The sequence below is a fragment of the Trachinotus anak genome, unplaced genomic scaffold, assembly GCF_046630095.1.
Source record: "Trachinotus anak isolate AG129_WGS33_773 ecotype Australia unplaced genomic scaffold, CSIRO_AGI_Tana_v1 ptg000014l, whole genome shotgun sequence".
NCBI classification, from domain to species: domain Eukaryota; kingdom Metazoa; phylum Chordata; class Actinopteri; order Carangiformes; family Carangidae; genus Trachinotus; species Trachinotus anak.
Window position 1 is genome coordinate 12317887 of NW_027273865.1, and position 23829 is coordinate 12341715.

The 23829-nt window shown below is 40.1% G+C and overlaps 3 protein-coding genes across 3 annotated transcripts; all 3 read left to right on the top strand.

Annotated features, from left to right (window-relative positions):
• On the top strand, positions 1–4598 carry LOC139632418 (extracellular calcium-sensing receptor-like). The gene is made up of 11 exons (XM_071497336.1): positions 1–254; positions 511–746; positions 859–941; positions 1114–1293; positions 1421–1609; positions 1728–2249; positions 2384–2593; positions 2701–2824; positions 2930–3123; positions 3210–3491; positions 3868–4598. Exons 1-11 carry the CDS (start codon positions 1–3, stop codon positions 4288–4290), a joined length of 2697 nt encoding a protein of 898 aa, XP_071353437.1. The 3' UTR covers positions 4291–4598.
• A 6883-nt stretch (positions 4599–11481) lies between these two features.
• LOC139632419 (extracellular calcium-sensing receptor-like) lies at positions 11482–16357 on the top strand. Its single transcript, XM_071497339.1, has 12 exons — positions 11482–11747; positions 12020–12261; positions 12441–12532; positions 12958–13137; positions 13270–13458; positions 13578–13823; positions 13863–14078; positions 14343–14552; positions 14670–14793; positions 14899–15092; positions 15261–15542; positions 15643–16357. Exons 1-12 carry the CDS (start codon positions 11482–11484, stop codon positions 16063–16065), a joined length of 2664 nt encoding a protein of 887 aa, XP_071353440.1. The 3' UTR covers positions 16066–16357.
• Positions 16358–18392: 2035 nt separating this feature from the next.
• Positions 18393–23035, top strand: LOC139632420 (extracellular calcium-sensing receptor-like). Its single transcript, XM_071497340.1, has 12 exons — positions 18393–18658; positions 18846–19087; positions 19262–19344; positions 19639–19818; positions 19909–20097; positions 20264–20480; positions 20544–20821; positions 20941–21150; positions 21282–21405; positions 21534–21727; positions 21973–22254; positions 22363–23035. Exons 1-12 carry the CDS (start codon positions 18393–18395, stop codon positions 22783–22785), a joined length of 2688 nt encoding a protein of 895 aa, XP_071353441.1. The 3' UTR covers positions 22786–23035.
• Positions 23036–23829: the final 794 nt, after the last annotated feature.

Genomic DNA, 23829 nt, shown 5'->3' on the forward strand with positions numbered 1-23829 from the left:
ATGTCTCGGTTGCCCTGGCTGCTCACACAGTGGCCCTCCTCTGCCCTCTCCCTGCTGCTTCTCGGTGTAGTGGGCAGGCAGACTGGAGTGGAGGTGGTACAGGCATCAGTGTGCTCCCGGTGGGGTGCACCAACCAACAAGAGCCTCTCACAGGATGGAGATGTGGTTATTGGTGGAATTTTTAATCTGTATTACATACCTTCACCTGTAGAGATGGACTTCCTCCAGCTGCCGCATTATGAACCTTGTTCTGGGTATTCACATGCACCGTACTTTTACTACAAGTCTGGCGATTATTATATTGTTCATATTATTTTATTATTATAACAGATTATGATATAGGCTACTTATTTTAATAGATGTAGGTGTAATACATTTATGTTCACATGTATGACATTTTTGTTATGTTGTTTTTGTTTTTTATATTATGTTGATGATTATTTCTACTTTTCACTGACTGATATTGTAGGTTATCTCATTCACTCTTCCTTTCTTCTGCTCTGGTCTCAGGTTAGATCTGGAGTCATTAAAATATATGTATGCCATGGCTTTTGCGGTGGAGGAAATCAATCGTAACAGCACCCTGCTGCCAGGAGTGAAGCTGGGATACCGTATAGTTGATGGCTGTAGCCGATACCCCTGGGCTCTGCAGGCTGCACTGTCACTAGTTGGAGGAGAGACACGCAGCTGCAGCCTCACAGCTTCTATGCCTCGTTCTGCACTTTATGAACAACCTGAAGAAACAAGTATGACTTGATATAATTTAGTTTGCATTTAACATTTACTATATCCATGAATACACCACTTGATATGATCATAGTGTTAAAAGATTGGATTATATGTCTATGCTCTCCTCAGGTAGTCAGCTTATTCCTTTGCTCATTGGTGCTTCCTCGTCTACAACAGGCATAATTCTGTCCAGGATTCTGGGACCTCTCTCTGTGCCAGTCGTGAGTTTCATTAACTTAGGAAATTAACCTTTGATTAGTTTTTTATAGTCTAAATCAACAGGATGATACATTTTTTTAAAAAACATTTTGATTACAAAAAGAATTATAATGGCTGTAAGAAACTGTCAAAAAAATCTAAAATATTTCTGTGCCTGCCCTTCAGATCAGCTACATGGCTAGCTGCCCCTGTCTTAGTGACAGGCCTAAGTTTCCTAACTTCTTCAGAACAATCCCCAGTGATATTTACCAAGCACGGGCCATGGCACGACTGGCCATACGCTTCCACTGGACTTGGATTGGAGCTGTTATTGTAAACAATGACTATGGTCATTTGGCAATACAGGTGTATGTTTTTGTTATAATATGGTTATACATATTTCACCTATACATATATATATATATATATATATATATATATATATATATATATATATATGGACATATTTGTTGTTTTGACCTCTGTTTTTCAGGTATTTCAGGAAGAGATTCAAGGGAAAGGGGTGTGTTTGGAATTCACAGAGACTGTTCACAGAGAAACTATTATGAGAGATGCCAGACGTACAGCACTCACAATTCAAGCTTCCACCACCAGGGTGATTCTGATCTTTTGCTGGTATACCGATGCAAAGAAAATATTTCTGGAACTGGCCAAAAGAAATGTGAGAAGCTGGCATGAAAATTTGTATATACTGAAGGGTTTATCATTATTGTTTCATGAAAACAAAATGTTGGGTGTTTTTATAGCTTATTTATTTGAAGACTTACCTCTTACTGTAGGTGACTGACAGACAATTTCTGGCCAGTGAGGCCTGGAGTACCAGTGATGATATTCTCCAAGACCTTGCCATCTCAAAGGTGGCAAGTGGTGTTCTTGGTGTGGCCATTAAAAGTTCAACAATACCTGGCTTTGAGAAGTACCTCAGAAATTTGCACCCATTTCGTCGGCCTGGTGATGGATTCTTAAGAGAATTCTGGGAAAAGGAGTTTGGATGCAGTCCAGGGGACACAACTTTGTTTTCATATTCCTCTTCACCACTCAAAGCAAAGCCTGACCATCCAGCAAATGTTTCATCTCTTGCCAAGGAGTCACTTCAGAAAGCCTATCTACCCCCATGCAGTGGCACCGAGTCCCTGGTGGGAGTACAGCATCCTTTTACTGACACCTCCCAGCTAAGAGTGGCATATAATGTCTACCTTGCTGTTTATGCTGCAGCCCATGCTCTTCACAGTCTTCTCTCCTGCCCTAACAGAGACAATAGCTCCACTTGCTCCTCTCCAAACCACATCAAACCCATTGAGGTAAATATGATTATCAGTGTTTCATCTTATCCATAAGAGCAATAGTTCTTAATATTTTGTTAAACTTAATGTTTTAAGGGCATTTTTTGTATACATTTTTAAAAAAATGTTTCTTCAACATTTTTTACTTTCAGCTGTTGCAGCAACTGAACAAAGTGAACGTCACCACACCACAAGGGGAAAAGTTTTATTTCCAAGGAGCCGACATTCCAGCACAGTATGACCTCGTTAACTGGCAGAACACCCCTGAGGGGCAACTAAAACTTATTGTGATTGGTCGCGTGAATGGGTTTGATGTCCACCTTAACGAATCAGCTATTCAGTGGAGCACAGGATCCAGTCAGGTAGTTAGATCAACAAGTGGTTTCAAGGCTACTAAGAAATTTGATGTTGAAATAAATTACTTTGTCAGTCAGTTCACCTGATTGATGTTATTTGGCTCTTTGTTTAGGTTCCTGTTTCAGTGTGCAGTGAGAGCTGCCGCCCAGGTACCCGGATGGCAACCAGGAAAGGGGAACCTGTCTGCTGCTTTGACTGTATCCCTTGTGCTGAAGGGGAGTTTAGCAATAAAACTGGTGAGGAAATTACTCTGTAACGTAACAGAAACTCATGTTTGCAACCTTAAATATCCCCTTAGTGTTTTATTTTCCTTCCCTCCATCCTCCTTTTTCCTCTCCCAGGTTCCCCCCACTGTGAGCGTTGTCCATCTGAGTTCTGGTCCAATGCTGAACGAACTGCCTGCATCCCTCGCCAGCTGGACTTCCTTTCCTTTAATGAAACCTTGGGCATTACCCTGACTACAGCAGCTGTGTCTGGTGCTACAGTGACCACAGCTGTGTTTGTGGTTTTTGTTTACTACCGTCAAACACCTATGGTAAGTTCTGAGCTTTATGTAACAGTTTGTTGTATCCATTCTTTTGTTCACATTTCATTCTTTCTGTTAAACTGATTCACCTATAGGTGCGAGCCAACAACTCAGAACTGAGCTTTCTGCTTCTTTTGTCACTGAAGCTTTGCTTCCTGTGCTCGCTGGTGTTCATTGGTCGTCCATCAGTCTGGACTTGTCGGTTCCAGCAGGCAGCTTTTGGGATCAGCTTTGTACTTTGTGTTTCCTGCCTCCTGGTAAAAACCATGGTGGTTCTGGCTGTTTTTCGTTCAGCTCGGCCTGGTGCTGAAGCCTTGGTCAAGTGGTTTGGTCCAGGCCAACAGAGAGGAAGTGTCTGCCTCTTTACTTGTATACAGGTGTGAATTTTGTTTTGTTAATATAATTGTGAAGACACTTGGTCACATTTAATATTGCAACCTGCAGTTTACAAGTAATTAATTTTGTTGTATGAATCATGTACCAATAAAGTACTTACTAGATGTTACTGGTACTTTAATGTAGGTTGAATGGAAGAAAATGCACAAATGTTACTCTGCTTTTCCCCATAGTTTAGTTGTCTTCCTCTGTGTCTACATTTCAGTACCCCTCAAAACTGGTAAGTATTTTATTCGTATTTGATTCATACAACAAAATTACACTGTAAATTGCAGGTTGTATTACAAGTTGTTACAGAAAATGTTTTATACATTTTTGAGCAATTGCACTTGATATTGAACAATACTTTTCATACAGGTTATCATCTGTGCCATATGGCTGTCCCTCAGCCCCCCAGTGCCTCAACAAGATCTGGGTTTCCAAGGGTCAATGGTCACCCTGAAGTGCGCCATGGACTCTGTGGTGGGTTTCACTCTTGTACTGGGCTACATTGGCCTGTTGGCCTGCACCTGCCTCCTTCTGGCCTTTCTTGCTCGGAAACTCCCAGACAACTTCAATGAGGCCAAACTGATCACCTTCAGCATGCTGATCTTCTGCGCTGTCTGGGTGGCCTTTGTCCCTGCTTACGTTAGCTCTCCTGGGAAGTATGTTGTCGCTGTGGAAATTTTTGCAATTCTTGCCTCTAGCTATGGTTTACTGTTCTGTATTTTTGCTCCAAAATGTTTCATTATTCTTTTGAGGCCTGAGAAAAACACTAAGAAATATCTGATGGCTAGATAGTTTTTGTTGCCACAGCATATATCCATGTGTGTGCAACTTTTCACCTGTACGTGTTATATTAATTTGTTTTATTTAAATAATGTTCATTCTTAATGTGCCACTCATGATTGTAACTTTTAGTGGTAGCTGAATAAGTAAGAATGTGTCTGCTGTGCTTAGACATCATTAAATGATATTATAACATCATCCATTGAAGAAAAAAAAAAATGTAAATGCAATACTGCTCCCTAATTTTTTTTTTTACTTTGTATTAATGTGTTGTAATGTAATGTAGTAATTGTTCTCTTTGCCTGTGTTTTGATTTAATACTGTATATCAACTGAATGATGTTCTCCTCCAGTTTCTTGGAAAGCAGAATATTTTGATGAACACGACATTACATTAATAGATGAGTTGTTGAAGATTATAGAGCTTATGTACCATTCTATGCTCTTTTATTGCACTATATACATGCATTCATTCAAAGTAAATAATAAAGATTTAGCTTTCTCGTGAGTCAGTGTCATGTGTTTTGTTTTTACATGGTTAAAACATGTATAACTGTTATTCAAAAACAGGGTCCTCAGAATGACTAATCACAATAGTTAATGTAGATCTCAAAAATTACAGCAGTAAGGGACCTTAAAATCTGCTACCCATTACTTGACATAAGTTAATACATGAAACAATTTAAAGATAGGTTGATGTTGTGATTGTAAGGACTGACTACTCGGACATTGTTTTCCGTAAACTGCATTTACCCAATAATGACCACTAGATGGAAGTATAATCCCATCTAATGGTGCTCTGAGGCTTCTCTCTGTGTCTCTCAGCAAGGTTGTGCAGCTGTGCAACACCTTATTCTTTCCCCACATGTATTTGCTTTAATAATAACATACAGTAACTTCTTCTGTCTCACATATGGTAACCTTATTACTTTGCATTGATCCTTGATCTACTCTGTAGCCTAACATCTAGAGATCGGATTATGTCCAAATGCAAATTAGTAATGAAGTGAATCTGTGTGTAAAGATTTAACAGTTTGTATATAGGCAACCATGTTGTCACACCAAAGAAAATGTGGAGAAAGTGATTAGCTAAGACTTAACAAAGCACCATTAATTTATAGAGTAATTTCATTCTGACCATGTTCAGAAAAAATGATTTTCACAGATAAAAAATAAATGCAGTCTTCTTCTTAGCTAGAAAATTAGTCACAAGAGTGACCAAGGTTTTGTTTAGACATTTCACTGCTGTTTGAATGCCTACTGCTCTGTATTCTTATTGACATAAGCCTCTGCTGCAATGGCATGTTGCTTTCACCGTGTAGGCATAGTATATCTCTCACCAAGAGTATATCAATTGTATGTTCATGTCACTGCCTGATACAATGTCCCTGGAACCATATAAAAACTGATATGTAATGACACTGTACTATAAAGGCATGAAGAGGGACACCAGGGTTATTTTCACAGACTTTTTCACAGAAATTTCCCTTCAGGTTGCAGAAAATAAAATGTATATGGAGAAATGAAAGAACATCTATAAAGGACTAGAGTGGATAATATCCAACCCTGCATGTCACATACACACCCCTCCCTTACCTACTCCCATCAGGGAGGCAGGTGGGTGTGGAGAAGAGTTGTTGGCTTACTTAACTTTTGTTTTAGGCCAATCAGGGTGTGCTGAACATGGCCTTTCTCTACAATAGTCTGGCTGAATTCTGCCATTTCCTCTCTGAGTGCACACTTTAACTTACCATTCTCAATGCAGAAGGAGTCTGAATTGAAAAAATCTTCATACTTCATACTACCAATGAAATCACACTCTGCAGTCATGTTACCTCATCACAAAGAAAATGATTTCACTTTTATATTATATGGTGTATGATGGATTGCAGTGTGTCATAATATGATAAAATGTGATATGTGATGATTGATAATGTGATGATTTGTCACCAGGGACTAAAATGTAATGGCTTAATTACTACACAGCTCTTTCGCTTTCACCATGAGATGGTTGGATAGAAGTATGTTAATGTCATATTTTTCCAAACCCCATTTCATATCCAAATCTGACAAAGAAAATTAACACAGGCATCAATGCTGTCACAGTCACCACATTAATGATGGCATCACAGAAAGTTCATGTTATTCCTCCTCTAGATTAAATCATCTTTTTCACTTATGGTTGTTGACTATAATGCAGATACTGGACCAGTCACAGTGGGATTATACCAGAAATAGCCTCCTTTGTTTTTTGAGTGACTACAAAATTCAGTCTGTTCCAAAGATTGATACGACTGATCTGCATACAGCTGCTACAATTTTGTAATTTGTCTGATGTACATTTTTAATGTGGCCTGCAAATTGAGGCCTTTGATCTATAACATCATGAAAACAACAAACATGCACACAGCCTCCTTTTCCCCCTCTGTGCCATCTTGCTGTCAGTGCATAATTGGATGTAATTGCTCGTGAAATGAACAATAATGGAGATGAGGAATTGCACACCTGTGGCTCATCAGTGCCTCCTCACATAACCCCCATAAATTATATTTGATGTAAGTTAATCATCTGAGATGAGATGAACCTTTGTCCCTTTGAACCAGGGTTGTCCAAGGCCCAATGAGTCTGCATTTTGACACTATGATCAGCATTTTGAGAGAAAACAATGGTTTGCTCCTTAAATCTATCTCATTTTGTATGCACTCTTATATAAAATTAGTACTTTGGTTAATGTTCAGTGTAAAAGGTGTACCTAAGCAGATCAGCAAATTCATGGTTGACACTGCAGTGTCCTCCTTGAAAGCACCTGATTTTGCACAGCATGAACACAACTGACAGCACCAGCAAGCACATTTAGTTTCTTTACCAAACTTTTTTTTAATCATTATTGTATGCTAATGTGATGTGAGAGGGTTTTATGGAAGATGTTGTATGTATAATGAAGTTCTTTAAAATCAGGTGCAAGAGCAAATACTGCAGTATCCACAGAAGGAAGAAACAGGAACCAAGAACCATTTTCAATATGTATTACAAGGATTTAAAACCAAAGAGACCAGGCCTAGATGAAACAAGCCAAAATACTAAAAGAGCAATAAAGCTACAATAAGTCCAAATTAAACTAATACCAATAAAACAATAAAGCTAAAACTCAATGAAAAACAGTCCCAAAAAGTCTCTCAGCCTGAATATGGGGAATGAAGATGGGGACTGGTCACTTGGAGGCTGCAGATAGAAGGGGATTGAACTGTCTCGATAGGAGAAGGCGACCCTTGCACACTTCCTGGTGGGTGGGCTGAGGGCTCATCCTACTGGGCCGCTGACATCTAAGGAGCCGGCAATCCTCCACTGCTTACTGTGACACAAGCCACGTTTCCATTAACCTGCTTTATGTGCAATTTGAAATTGCAAACTACAAAACCAGTAATAGAAACGTGAATTTTTAAAAAACTTGCAAATGTTGAAGAAAAAATAATTAACTTGCATGAGGTGGTTTTTCGGGCTATTCCACAAAGCAATGTTTCACAAAAGTGAAATAGAAACACTTTTTCCGTATTTACATCACATGACATCTAAAGACATTGCAGAATACTATCACCCAACAAATCCCCAATACGTGGCAGCTGCCAGATATAAGGGGTTTGCCTTTCTGTAATTACATGCACCAGATGCCCTTGTCTCCTTCAATTAAATACTACAATAGCTATTGCGGTGGATGCAATCAAAATCCTCATCCCAACACTCTGTTGCCATTTTTAATTGGACTGATATCGCGAGAGGAGAAAACCCAGCTTTATTCACATAACATCACTTAAACACAGGCACATGGAAACACAAATAAAAAAAATGTCATAGGTTGCCTCAGTGGCTCACCTTGTAGTGCGCAGCGGCCTAGGGTTCAAATCCGACCTGCTGCCCTTTGCTGCATGTCATCCCCTCTCTCTCCCCAACTTTCCTGTCTCTCTCTCACTGTACCTTTAAATAAAGGCATAAAAAGTGAGAAAAAAATAATAATTTAAAAAAATGTCTCATAGAGTCTGATTAAAGAGAGTTGGATGGTTTGACACCCTGCCCTTTTAAGTGAGTACCTGATTCTGGGGGGGAAATTCGAAGAATTGGGTGTTGACTGTATAAGGTCAGTAACTGCCAGTGTTCTGTGTCAAAGGCCCAAGTGGAGGATTGACAGCACCTCAGACATCAGCGGCACAGCAGGACCATCCCCTCAGCCGCTGAAGAGGTGCCACAGTCCCCTTCCTTGTATGGACAGTTTTCAATCCCTTCCATCTGCAACCTCCAAAGTCCCTCTCTTCATTCCCATATTCAAGCTAAGATTATTTGGTACTGTTTTTCAGGGACTTTCAGCCTCATTATTTTATTGGTATTCTAGCCTTAGCTTAAAGGACAAGACACATGTAATATCAATTAGGTGAGAGCATGAGACACTGACCAGATGTTAGCGACCAATAGAGTCTTCACTTATATAGGCTTAGACTATAGTTTAGCCTTATATAGGTAAGGTACAGAGAAGTGTTGCAACCATGTGATACCAAGGAATATATACAACATGTACCCCTGTGGGGGTTGATGCCTCCCTGATGGGTGCTGCAGCACCAGTGTGGATACAGCGCTAAACCAGGTCCGTCACCCTCATCCTCATCATGTCTAACACTTTTTCCCACTTGAAGAGCAGAGTACTCTGCTCCTCTTTTTGTTGTCCTGACAGATCAGATTTTTTTAGTAGTCGTTCACCTCCCTTGGCAGCTGCTGCTGTCCAGGGGCATCTATGGCATCCACCAAGGTCAGTTCAACTACACCATCATCCTCTATGGACAAACTCAGGTACCGACCTACAGCCAGACTGTAGGGATGTGGATTACAAACACACACAGGGACTCTGCCATTTCTTGCTACTGGCTACACCCACATTGCTACTGTCTGGCAGTACTTCTACCAGGGCACAATAGTCTGTTCCTCCTGGCCACACAAGTGTGACCCCACACCAGCACCTCACTCTTTGGAGGGGATCTGTTGCAGTAGACACAATACGTCAGCCGGTTGCAAAAGCGTCTCTCCGAACTCTTTGGTCCTTCATCTGTTGAGGGGGGAAAGCAGACTTTAAAGGCCATTTAAAAAGGGCATTCCAACAGGCAGTCACAACATTCATACCAATAATGAAGGGTATGTTCAGGGTTCATCCTTAACAAAAACAACTCACCTCCAGTTGTTAGCATATGGGCTGGTCGCTGTTGTTTCCTTCTCATTTGTGTTGGGGCAGCTGCAGCAGGCTGGAGCAGTGGTTTGATTTCTCTCATCAGTTCCAGTTCCTGGGTGAGCCCTCCCATCTGCAATTTTATCTGCTCCATGATATCTTGCAGGGCAACATAGTAGGAGGGAGTTTTGTGGATGGTGCTGCCGCAACCTGAAATATATCTTTCGCAACTTCAGGATAAATGAGGGCATTGTTTCACCTGGTCTCTCTGTGCAGCTAAAAATTGTGACCTTAAAACTAGAGGCAGGGTTCAATTTCCATAAAGTCTACATGAAAGAAAAAATTTACCTGGCCTCTTTCGTCGTCTTCCAAGACACTAACCTGGCATTTAATTTCCCCAGCTAGTGCACCTACCACAATATCAACTTTCTTAGCTTCTGTTAGTTCCTGAGCTCCCAGCAGTCCTTACTCCTTCCATTCCAGTTTTTTAGATTATCCCGGGACCCTTTAAACTTGAGCTGCCACGTGGTACCCGGATAAACAGGCATCCAATCCTCCACACCTTACTGTGACAGAACGCCCACAGTTACTGAACTTAAATAGAGTCAGCTGCCATCTGCTGGGCACCAGCTTTGACTGTTTCTCGATCATTGTCATAATTATTCAGCTGAGGCCCTCTTTTTCCTGGTGTATGCTCTGCTGTGCTTCCTTGAAAGACCAAGTTCTCCATTCAGCTGTCCATTATTTTTCTAAAACTAAAATGCTCAGAGGTGCAGGCAAAAAGCCATGCAGCCTGCAAAGTCATGGAGCAGCGAGACGTCAACACAATGGTGAAGATTACAAAATAAAATTCCAAGATAAAACCCACTGCACACAGGATACAAAACATTAAAACATCCATCCATTCCATACCACATATCTGTATAGGGTCATGGGGGGGCTGGAGCCAATCCCAGCTGACACTGGGTGAGGGCAGGGTAAACCTGGACAGGTCAACCAGTCACGCCATTCACACCTACAGGTAATTTATTTTTATTTTTATTTATTTTTTTATTTTTATTTTTTTTAGGCATAAAAAGCCTTTATTAGAGATCAGTGGAGACTGACAGGAAAGGGGGTAGAGAGAGGGGAATGACATGGAGGAAAGAGTCGGACCGATCAGGAGTCGAACCGGTGACCGCCTGCTAAGAGCGTCTTGCGCTCAAATGGTATGCGCCCTAACCACTCGACTATGCACACAGACCCTTGAAAGTTTTCCTTCCTTGGACATGTGTGCATCTAATGCTCTGTAATCTTGTAATTCAATGTAATACATTCTCTTCTGTCCTTCAAAACATGAATAATACTGCAGCGACATGTGCATTTTCTTTGAAAAACATCTTCTAAAAGGTATTCATAATGAACCTTTAATGAAATAACAGTATGGTTAGGCAGCCAAGATGGGCCCTGATGTGAGAGGTGTGGTCCTGTATCTTTGTGAGTCACTGAGGATTAATTTATCATCTAAATGTTATAGAGGAAAGTCTAACTCTATTGGGATGTCTGTGGTCACTGCCCTCCAGGTAAATACTCTAGTGTGTGTATCACACACCAATTACTCAGTTATTTTATTCTTGTCTCGCCCTCACTTTTCAGAGAAGTGATTTAGTGCAGCGTCATCCTGGTTACATCCACTATGGGCTTTACAGCGGTTACAAATACCCAGAGCAGCTATACTGTGCAGAGCAGGAGTGGGTATACCTTGTCAGTTGTCAGGGCAAGTTGTACCTGCAGTAACATACATTTTGTCATTAAAATTATTTTACAGGTAGAAATATTTACTTCACTCCTATGACATTAAGAGGGATTTAACTGGATTTTAACTTTTTCATTTCAGGAGTTGTTAAGGCTTATTGATATTGAATTTACTGCACCTCTTATTTATGTATGTTGTTCCAATGAAAGGTTATCTGACTGAGTGTATTTTTCAATATATTTTAAGTGTCCAGAACTGCATCCATGTCTTGGTTCTCCTGGCTCATCACACTGTGGCCCTGTTCAACCCCATCCCTGCTCTTTGTGGGGCTTGTGGGCAGACAGCTGGGGCTCAGGGTGGGGTTGCAGGTGGTTCAGACAGTGACTTGTTCTCAGTGGGGTGCACCGATTGACCAGGGTCTGTTCCAGCATGGAGATGTAGTCATTGGTGGGCTCTTCAGTCTTTATTACAAGCCTCCAGCTATAGACCACGACTTCACTCAGCTGCCACACTATAAATCTTGCACTGGGTAAAATTCTGAACTCCACTGTTTACTGTGAATACTGCATAATACATATATGAATACACATATGAATATGTTTAACAAACAAAAGAAGCATTATTATCTGTATCTTATATATTTCATATGAAGTTAAGTATTGGTGGTTCCTTCATGTTGATATATACATTTCTTGTTCAAGAATATGTTGTTGCAATTGCGTATTGATGACAGCTTTACAATCACATTAAGCAGTATTTTGACTGAAATTTCCTCTCATTCCTTTTCACCTGTGGTCTCAGTTTGGAAAATCTTCCGTTGCAGTACGTGTATGCTATGGTGTTTGCACTGGAAGAAATCAATCATAGCACAACGCTGCTACCAGGTGTGAAGCTGGGCTATCATATTCATGACAGCTGTGCCATACCCCTTTGGGCTTTGCAGGCAGCACTGTCACTGGTTGGGGGAGACAGCACCAGCTGTAATTCAGCAGCCCTGCCGGACTATTCTGCTGGGTATGGAGATGAAATTGGACAAAGAAGAGGTATTAAATCTAGCTTTGCATGTCCTTTATGTGCATTCTTCCCTGTTAACAAGAAACACACATAAGTGATATACCATGATGACAGTAAAAACGCTGCAATTTTTGTGTTTGAAACAGAACCAAGCAAAATTTTTATTTAACAGATGACTTAATTCCACTATGTTTTATAATGTCATCAGGTGATCTGCCTATTCCTTTGATCATTGGTGGTGATTCATCTATAACAGCCCAGATACTCTCAAGAATCCTTGGGCCACTCTCTGTACCTTTAGTAAGTTTCATCAAAATCCCCAAATTTATTAATGGTTATTTCGATACATGTAGGAAATTTTAAATGAAAATTAGAATTGAAAACCAGATTTTACAAAGATCTGATTTTAAAAACCAGATTTTCACTGTTGAAATTGGGTTTTAACTTGCTGTAGTTCAACATTTATTACATTTTTTTTAACCTACTGTCATGAACTTTGGTGCATAAATAGTAGCTCATTTTTGTATTCTTACCTTTTTTCTTCTTCACTTTCTATTACTGGGGTTATACGAACAAAAGGAGTTTACATAATTCCTGTCAACTGCAGCATATTTGATGTAAACAGCAGAAAACATGTTCTTTTTAGAGTAGAAAACATAAGCCTCCAAGGTGAAAATTGTTATGTGCATGAGACTTCATTGTATGTGTTTTTTTTTGTCTTTTAGATGAGCTACACAGCTAGCTGCCCTTGTTTAAGTGACAGGCGCCAATTTCCCAACTTCTTCAGAACCATGCCCAGTGATATTTATCAGGCCCGGGCCATTGCCCAGCTTGCTATACACTTCAACTGGACCTGGATTGGAGCAGTGGTGGCAAACAATGATTATGGCCTAATGGCAGTAAAGGTGTATCCATTTGTTTTAATAACTGTTGTGAGAAAAATGTTATGATATATACATAAGAAATTTACATAAATCAAGTTTTAAATACTTTTTTATTAATCTAATCGTTTTGTTCCTTTCAATTGTGTATGTCAGATATTTCAGGAGGAGACTCAGGGAGCAGGGGTGTGTCTGGCATTTGTAGAGACTCTCCAAAGGGAAAACATCAGAAACGATGCCAGACAAGCAGCACTCACTATTCAGGCCTCGACTGCTCGTGTGATTCTGATCTTTACCTGGTATACAGATGTGAGGGAACTGTTTCTGCAACTGTCCAAAATAAATGTGAGAGACTAAAGTAAAAATCTCGAATCTCTAAATAATAACAGAATTATTATTATTATTTGAGAAAAAGTATTGCTTTTTAAAATGACCTTTTGAACGTGTTGTGATGCTATCCTTAGGTGACTGACAGACAATTTCTGGCCAGTGAGGCTTGGAGCACCAGTGGTGATCTTCTCCAAAATCCTTTAGCTGCTGAAGTGGCAAGTGGTGTTCTCGGTGTGGCCATTAGAAGTTCACCTATACCTGGATTTGAAAATTATCTTAGAAACCTGGACCCATCTCGTCGTCCTGACGAAAAATTCTTAAGAGAATTCTGGGAAAAAATGTTTGGTTGTAGTCCTGGGGCCTCATCTTTTTCGTCACAGGCCACTTCACCATCTCGTGGTAACAGGTTGCTTCAAAAGACTTCTCTGCCACTCTGCAATGGCACAGAGTCCCTGGAGGGAGTGCACAATCTCTTTACTGACACCTCCCAGCTGAGGGTGACGTATAATGTCTACCTTGCTGTTTATGCTGCAGCCCACGCCCTTCACAACCTTCTCTCCTGCCCCAACAGCAACAGCCCTCCTGGAAACAACAGCTCCACCTGCTCCCATCCGAAACATATCAAACCCATTGAGGTAAACATAATTATCACAATTTCATTTTATCCACAAGAGAAATAGTTCTTAATAATTTGTTAAAATTAAAACTCAATTTCAGCATTCGCATGAGATGCACTGTAGACTTTCACAACCTGCATTTGCCAATTTCTAAAGGGTTGATAACCTTAAACGGATGCATTTGTCAAATTAAAAATTGTTGATCTATTTTTACATTAACAGTACTAGTGCAATTTTATGTGTAGTAATATTTTTACAATATCAACATTTTGATGCTTTCAGGTATTGCAGCAATTGAACAATGTGAACTTCACTACACCACAGGGTGAAATGTTTTATTTCCAAGGGGCTGACATTCCAGCAAAGTATGACCTTGTCAACTGGCAGAACGCTCCTGAGGGGCAACTAAAACTTGTTCTGGTTGGTCGTGTGGATGGGTTTGACCTCCATCTTAATGAGTCAGCTATTCAATGGAGCACAGGATCCAGTCAGGTATTAAAAAGGAACAATCTTCATTCAGGCCAATAGCAAAATATGTACTGAATTAAATATTTACTGTAATTCACAAAATATTTTGAACTTGAAAATCTGCTTTTATTTGTTGCTTAGGTTCCTGTTTCAGTGTGCAGTGAGAGCTGCCGCCCAGGTACCCGGATGGCAACCAGGAAAGGGGAACCTGTCTGCTGCTTTGACTGTATCCCTTGTGCTGATGGGGAGTTTAGCAATAAAACTGGTGAGGAAATTACTCTGTAACGTAACAGAAACTCATGTTTGCAACCTTAAATATCCCCTTAGTGTTTTATTTTCCTTCCCTCCATCCTCCTTTTTCCGCTCCCAGGTTCCCCCCACTGTGAGCGTTGTCCATCTGAGTTTTGGTCCAATGCTGAACGAACTGCCTGCATCCCTCGCCAGCTGGACTTCCTTTCCTTTAATGAAACCTTGGGCATTACCCTGACTACAGTTGCTTTGTCTGGTGCCACAGTGACCGCAGCTGTGTTTGTGGTTTTTGTTTACTACCGTCAAACACCAATGGTAAGAACCCAGAGTAATATGATAGAGACTAGACTGTACAATGTCTGTACAAAGTCCTTTTTGGTTTATATTAGTATATTTACTCTGGAAAAATATTTATATTAGTATATTTACAGGATTCTGCTTTATTATGTAATCAAAAAATATTTGACTAATTCTCACTTTAAGGTGCGAGCCAACAACTCAGAACTGAGCTTTCTGCTCCTTCTGTCGCTGAAGCTCTGCTTCCTGTGCTCGCTGGTGTTCATTGGTCGTCCATCAGTCTGGAATTGCCGGTTCCAGCAGGCAGCTTTTGGGATCAGCTTTGTACTTTGTGTTTCCTGCCTCCAAGTCAAAACCATAGTGGTTCTTGCAGCATTTCGTTCAGCTCGGCCTGGTGCTGAAGCCTTGATGAAATGGTTTGGTCCAGGCCAACAGAGAGGAAGTGTCTGCCTCTTCACCTGTATACAGGTCAGAGTTGCAGATGCCCTTTTTTAATAACAAAATTATCACACATTACACCATTTCACTTACACACAGCTGATTTTGTGCAATACTTTTTTTCATCAAGGTTATCATCTGTATTATTTGGCTATCGCTCAGCCCCCCAGTGCCTCAACCTGACTTCAATATCCCAGGGTTAAAGGTCACCCTGAAGTGTGCCATGGCCTCTGTGGTGGGTTTCTCTCTTGTACTGGGCTACATTGGCCTGTTGGCCTGCACCTGCCTCCTCCTGGCCTTTCTTGCTCGGAAACTCCCTGACAACTTCAATGAGGCCAAACTGATCACCTTCAGCATGCTGATCTTCTGCGCTGTCTGGGTGGCCTTTGTTCCTGCTTATGTTAGTTCTCCCGGAAAATATGCAGTTGCTGTGGAGATTTTTGCAATCCTTGCATCTAGTTATGGTTTACTGTTCTGTATTTTTGCTCCAAAGTGTTTCATCATTCTTTTGAGGCCTGAGAAAAACACTAAGAAACACCTGATGGCCAGGTAGCAAAAAATAAATAAAAAAGAAGAATACATGTTATGACTTATAATATATTTTATTCAAATACTACTTTGTCATAAATTAACAGTAATATTTTCTTTTTAATTTTCCTCATATGTAACATACTGTATCCAAAAATGTCAGAGTGACAAATTTGTGTTATGCAGCACATTACTTGAAGTTTTTTTCACCACGTAATGTCTGATATATATTCACATAGACAACTGAATTGACAACTGAATAGATAGATGAATAGATAGATGAATATTTTTCAAACAAAATTGAAAACACTGGCCTATTTTACCTCAGTGTTTATGTATTCTATTAATGTAACAAACTTTGTACAGTGTATGAAAAACAACAACATTAATAAACATAAATGACAGTTCCATTTATATTTGGATCACAGTTTGAACACTGATTTTGAGTTTTGAAAAAAATCAAAACTTTGAGAGGAAGTTACATCAGATTACACTTGATAATTATAAAAACGCCATTTATGCATTAAATTCCCCAACCTGAATTACCATGTAAGTTTTTTGTCCCTACCCTCTGACATGACCCATAGGAGCATTTCCTGAACTAGTGAGAGTAAGAGTCCTTAAACAGTAGAGATATGTCACAGCTTGTCTGTCTCTCCACTATTTAAAGACGTATAAAATTTGGGCCTACTTGAAATATATAGAGAACATTAAATCAGAGAGTGAGGCTGACATGTAATTCATCTCAAATCTACTATTTAAACTTCATTCAAATAGAGGGAAACTTTCCTTTCCCACTGTCTGTTTATTTTTAATCTGGGGGCTTACTAGAAAACCATTCTTCTATACATTTATATTTTGAGTGTTTTACTCGTGACATTATTGAAATATTTATTTTTGCACATTTGGACAGATAAAACAATAGGAGCCATTGTGTCTTCAAATACTCTATTTGTCTTACTTAGGCACTGCTACTGTTGCCTGATTGATATTCACTTTCATTCATTTATATATCAGGCAACCATTTACATTGAGATGTTGGGGCGTGAGGGCACACTGTAAAAGCCTGCATGGTGAAATGAGCTGTAAATACGGTTTTCTATTTTATTTTGAACCAGTATAAAAATAATGGACTCTATTTATATAGCGCTTTTCTAGTTTTAACGACCACTCAAAGCACTTTACGCTTCAAGTCACATTCACCCATTCACACACATATTCATACAGCGTTTGCTATCTCCTCAGCACATCTCTATCACATGCTTGCATACACCTTTGCCACATCATGGGCAATTTGGGGTTCAAGGACACTTTGATATATTAGTGGACAACCTGCTCTACCTCCTGAGCCATAACATATTTTCTAAAAAAATAAATAGATCACTGTCGAAAAATAAGCAATTAACCCTTTTATTATGTGCTATAGTATGGTATAGTAAAAGTTTGGTTAGGTTTAGGCTCAAAATTGGCCAGGTTTAAGTAAAGTTAAAATAAGTATTCAATAATCACCATGTTTACAATAGTAAACAAGTTGTTAAGGTTGCAAGGCTGTTTCAATTTTTAGATTTTAATTTTAACTGAATGTCATTTAAGGATAACTATCATTCATAAAGTTAAATTAAAGTTGATGTCAGTTTTCATGACATAGCTGTAACAGTTGTGCCAGCCTTACATGTACCTCTTCAAAAAGATGGCACCTGTATGGTCTTGTCCATTCACTTTGTGAGCTGCTTATGCGTGTGCATTTGTGCCACACGTGTGACTTGTTGTGTCTGTCTCACAGAAAAAAAAAAAAAAAAAAGATGCCAGTGAAAATAGCTCAGCAGGGACTGTTGTACAGCAGACAGGCCTATTTGGACCAAATCAAATGATATATGTTTGATCATACATACAAGAAAAAGTATTTAAATAAAGAAAAAAAGAATACACTGGCTTGGACTTCCACTTCCACCTGCTACCTACAAAAACTAATCATTTGCAATTATGTGGTTGTTGTTTTACTGTCACTCTTGAGAGGAGTGATTTGGGCTTGTGTGCATGCGCCATCCTGTTTACTTGCTTGCAAAAATGCTTCACATCTATTATAAATACCTACATCAACAGTTCAGGTGTTCAGAGGAGGGGGGGTGTATGTCACAGTTTGTCACAGTTAGTTTTTAAACTGTTTAAATTGTTGTTGTTTTTGCTCTACAGGTGGATCTTGATGCAAAAATATTATATTTTTTCCACTGTATTGGAAGGGGATTTTATTTTTATTCGTACTCATTCCAGGAACTGTTTATAGATATTGAATGTCTTGCTAACTAGCTGAGTGTTCAGTGCATATTTTAAGTGTCCAGAACAGTTGCATGTATGTCTTGGTTCTCCTGGCTCTTCAGACTGTGGCCCTGCTCAGCCCCATCCCTGCTCCTTGTGGGGCTTGTGGGCAGACAGCTGGGGCTCAGGGTGGGACTGCAGGATGTCCAGACAGTGACTTGTTCTCGGTGGGGTGCACCGCATAGCCAGGGTCTGTTCCAGGATGGAGATGTAGTTATTGGCGGGCTCTTTATGATTCATTACCAAACTCCAGCTACAGAACATGAATTCACCCAGCTGCCACACTACAAACCTTGTTCTGGGTAAAACTTTGAACTGAGCTAAGCTGTCATAGTATAAGAATAATTAGCGTCTTTGCATCTTCTGTCTTTTCTTTTTGATATGACACAAGCTTCTAAATCTAGATTAGGGCTGGTGGCTTTACAGACTCAACCAAAGTTTGAGTGATTGACTGATATTTCTCTCATTCTGTCTCTGTTGTGGTCTCAGCTTAGATCATGTTCCATTGCAGTACATATATGCTATGGTGTTTGCAGTGGAGGAAATTAATCATAGCACAACGCTGCTACCAGGTGTGAAGCTGGGCTACCATATTTTTGATAGTTGTGGCCAAGCGATGTGGTCTCTTCAGGCAGCATTGGCACTGGTTGGAGGAGACAGCACCAGCTGTTTTGCAACAGAGCTTCCAGCTTATTCTGCTGGGCATGGAGAGGAAATCAAAGACAGGAGAGGTAGCTTGTGTGTCTCCATCATACTCTGTCTGTAACATAACCAAATGAAATGATGAGAGCAAAACAAATGCAGAGTTGTGTTTAAGAGAGAACAAATCATTTTTGGTTGTGTAAACATTATTTTTCATATAATAAACACTTTATTTAATTCCATATCTTTAAATGCTGCATCAGGTGATCACCCTGTTCCCCTGATCATCGGTGGTGCTTCATCTGCAACAGCGCAGATACTCTCCAGTACCCTGGGGCAACTCTCTGTACCTTTAGTGAGTTTTGTTTTGAATACAACATGAACACTGTACAGTAGCTTTTTCCCTTCTACTTTCAGGGAGATAGTGTCATCTTACTTAACTATATTTTACCCAAAGTGCTGTGTGTGTTTTGCTGTGTGGGAGAGGACCTAGTTTCATGTTAATACTGCAGTGAAAAGTTTCCTCTAAGACAAAAAATCTGGATTTTGAATCAGTTTCACATCTGCTTCTTAAAAAAAAAAGAATTCAATGAATTAACTTCTGATGTAACTAATGGTATTATTTTTCTGTGTCTTTCAGGTTAGCTACCTTGCGAGCTGCCCCTGTCTGAGCGACAGGCTTCAATATCCAAATTTCTTCAGGACCATCCCCAGTGATATTTATCAAGCCCGTGCCATTGCCCAGCTTGCTATACATTTCAATTGGACCTGGGTCGGAGCAGTGGTGGCAAACACTGATTATGGCCTGATGGCAATTAAGGTGTTTCAATGGAAGAAATGTACATAATTCCAACGTTGAAATACTTTTCATTAATCTAATCTTTTTGTTTCTTTCAACTCTGTATGTCAGATATTTCAGGAGGAGACTCAGGGAGCAGGGGTGTGTCTGGAATTTGTAGAGACTGTCCGAAGGGAAAACATCAGAAACGATGCCAGACAAGCAGCACTCACAATTCAGGCCTCGACTGCTCGTGTGATTTTGATCTTTTGCTGGTATACAGATGTGAGGGAACTGTTTCTGCAACTGTCCAAAATAAATGTGAGAATATAGTAATTCCAATACATAACTGTTGTTATAAACATATTGCCTTTTAAAATCGTGTGTATATATATATATATATATATATATATATATATATATATATATATATATATATATATATATATATATATAATGATTATATGTATCTTCCTAATGTCATTAGGTGACTGACAGACAGTTTCTAGCCAGTGAGGCTTGGAGCACCAGTGGTGATCTTCTTCAAGATCTTGTCACAAGTAAAGTGGCAAGTGGTGTTCTTGGTGTTGCCATTAGAAGTGCAGCTATACCTGGATTTGAAAATTATCTCAGAAGTTTGCACCCAATTCATCGTCCTGGAGATGAGTTTTTAAGGGAATTCTGGGAAGCCGAGTTTGGGTGCAGTACTTGGGACACACCTCTCTTTTCATCTCCTTTTTCATCCCTCAAATCTGTAAGCACTACAGAAAGGCCTAGTCATCCATCAAATATTACTACTTCATCTCCTGTGAGTAGGTCTGTTCAGAAAGCTTTACGTTCACTCTGCAATGGCACAGAGTCCCTGGAGGGAGTGCACAATCTCTTTACTGACACCTCCCAGCTGAGGGTGACGTATAATGTCTACCTTGCTGTTTATGCTGCAGCCCACGCCCTTCACAACCTTCTCTCCTGTCCCAGCAGTAACAGCCCTCCTGGAAACAACAGCTCCACCTGTTCTTCTTCAAAAAAAATCAAACCCATTGAGGTAAACATAATTATCAGCCCCTTCCTGTGAATACTCCAAAATATATTGTCATAAGTAATATTTTACGAAAGGTTCTCTCAGTTACAGTGAAATATTTGTGTATTTTCATGATTTCACAGCTGTTGCAGTACTTGAACAACTTGAACTTCACCACACCACAGGGTGAAAAGTTTTATTTCCAAGGAGCTGACATTCCAGCACAGTATGACCTCGTCAACTGGCAGACCACCCCTGAGGGGCAACTAAAACTTGTTTTGATTGGTCGCGTGGATGGATTTGATCTCCACCTTAATGAATCAGCTATTCAGTGGAGCACAGGATCCAGTCAGGTATTAAATAGGGAAATAATACTTTGAATTTTGAATTCAAAGTATTATTTCCCTATTTAATTTTGATTGAATTTTTTGCTGTCAGAATCATTTATTTTGTCTTTTAGAATGTGGTTTGGCTTATTGTTTAGGTGCCTATTTCGATGTGTAGTGAGAGCTGTCCCCCAGGCACCCGAATGGCCAACAGGAAAGGGGCCCCTATCTGCTGCTTTGACTGTATCCCATGTGCTGAAGGGGAGATTAGCAATAAATCTGGTGAGGACATTACAATGTAAAACCTCAACCTTCATATACAGCCACCCTAACTCATGAATCTGTCTGCTGCTCCTCTGCTCCTTTTGGTTTTCCTCCCCTTCTCCCCTCTATCCTTTTTCCTCTCCCAGGTTCCCCCCACTGTGAGCGTTGTCCATTAGAGTTCTGGTCCAATGCTGAACGAACCGCCTGCATCCCTCAGCAGTTGGACTTTCTTTCCTTTAATGAAACTTTGGGCATTACCCTGACTACATTCGCTGTATCAGGTGCCACAGTGACAGCAGCTGTGTTTGTGGTGTTTCTTTGCTACCGTCAAACACCTGTGGTAAGAACCTAGATTAATGTAAACACAACTATACTGTGCATTTTCAGCAAATCCTCATTGGTGTGCAGTTAAAGCTGTTTACAGAAAGATCTGTTTCATTTGACTTCCTACCATGGCATTTTTTCTACTATACAAGCAAACAAAATATTTGGTTAATCTGAATCACTCCCTGTTTGGAAAGGGGACCCTATCTGCTGTCTTTTTGTCTTGTCTTTTTTTATATGAATATGACTTTTCATTTGCAGGTGCGAGCCAACAACTCAGAACTGAGCTTTCTGCTCCTTCTGTCGCTGAAGCTCTGCTTCCTGTGCTCGCTGGTGTTCATTGGTCGTCCATCAGTCTGGAATTGCCGGTTCCAGCAGGCAGCTTTTGGGATCAGCTTTGTACTTTCTGTTTCCTGCCTCCAAGTCAAAACCATAGTGGTTCTTGCAGCTTTTCGCTCAGCTCGGCCTGGTGCTGAAGCCTTGATAAAGTGGTTTGGTCCAGGCCAACAGAGAGGAAGTGTCTGCTTTCTTACTTGTATACAGGTATAACAAATATGCTTTTCATTTTTTATATATTTACATATTTACATAAATATTTACATTTTGGTAGGCTATATTACAACAATTAAATTACATTTTATTCGTGCCCAGGTTATCATCTGTGCTGTATGGCTGTCCTTCAGCCCCCCTGTGCCTCGACGTGATCTGGGTTTCCAAGGGTCGAAGGTCACCCTGGAGTGTGCCATGACCTCTGTGGTGGGTTTCTCTCTTGTACTGGGCTACATTGGCCTGTTGGCCTGCACCTGCCTCCTCCTGGCCTTTCTTGCTCGGAAACTCCCTGACAATTTCAATGAGGCCAAACTGATCACCTTCAGCATGCTGATCTTCTGCGCTGTCTGGGTGGCCTTTGTCCCTGCTTACGTTAGCTCTCCTGGGAAATACACAGTTGCTGTGGAGATTTTTGCAATACTTGCCTCTAGCTATGGTTTACTGTTCTGCATTTTTGCTCCAAAGTGTTTCATCATTCTTTTGAGGCCTGAGAAAAACACTAAGAAACACCTGATGGCCAGATAGCAAAAAAAAATGATGTACACATTTTAGCTCATCAAATATGACCAATATTCACTATATGATTCGTTTTCTTTTCTTTCTTTCCAGTTTCAATCTATCCATAGTCACTGTCAAAAGAACAATTATTTAGAAATCACAGAGCACAAGCAGGCTCTTGTTATTTTGTACTGGGTTCGGTTAATGTTTGGATCACAGACTGTACCATGGATGTATGTTAGGTTTTTATCAGTGAAAGGTATCAATATCTGGACTAATACCTGCTTATATTGTCATAAAGTGACTGAGATCAGGAAGACAAATACTATTTTGCATTGTGGCCATGAGATCTCAATGGACTGCAACAAAAGAAAACACATGCAAACAGAGAAAACACAATGAAATAAAGAAAATTCAAGCAAACACAGACCTGTTACCCCGGGGCAACCCCAAATACAAGGACTTGATTCTCCAACCACAGGTAACTACTCAAATGTTGGCTGGCGAGTATACCTGTTTGACTTAATTTCCTCCAAGCTGACAAGAGTGAATGAGAGGGGCTTCACATTGATACTGATTGGTCCTATGTGGGGGAGTAGCTATTGGTTAGTAGACATTGTCCCATGTCTTTGGAGCCATTCGAGATTTTTCATCCTCATCCAGAATGTCTTCTCTAATGGGCTTGACCTAGAGGGCCATCACTTCTACTTAATGCCACTACTTGATTCATTTTAAAGTACCAGTGCCCTATGCACAAAATTTTTATATGAGGACAGTTAATTCTCTCTTTTATTTCAGTTTTTTTTAAGGGAGACATGAGCATCCCTGACATGAGCATGATTGCAGCCAGCCTGGAATAATTCCTGAAGATTTTGCATTTGGTTGTGTTTTCTGTTTTTGCAGCTCATTTTCATATATGATTGTATTGTTGTATTTATGTATCTGCCCATGTGTTGTCAAACTGACAAAAAAATGTTTCCTCACTTGTTTGTGTTTTGGCTTCCCAAGTGGCTGCCTCAGGCAACCACCAGGGTCATAATTTAGGCTTATTAAATGTTAGTTTAGACTAAT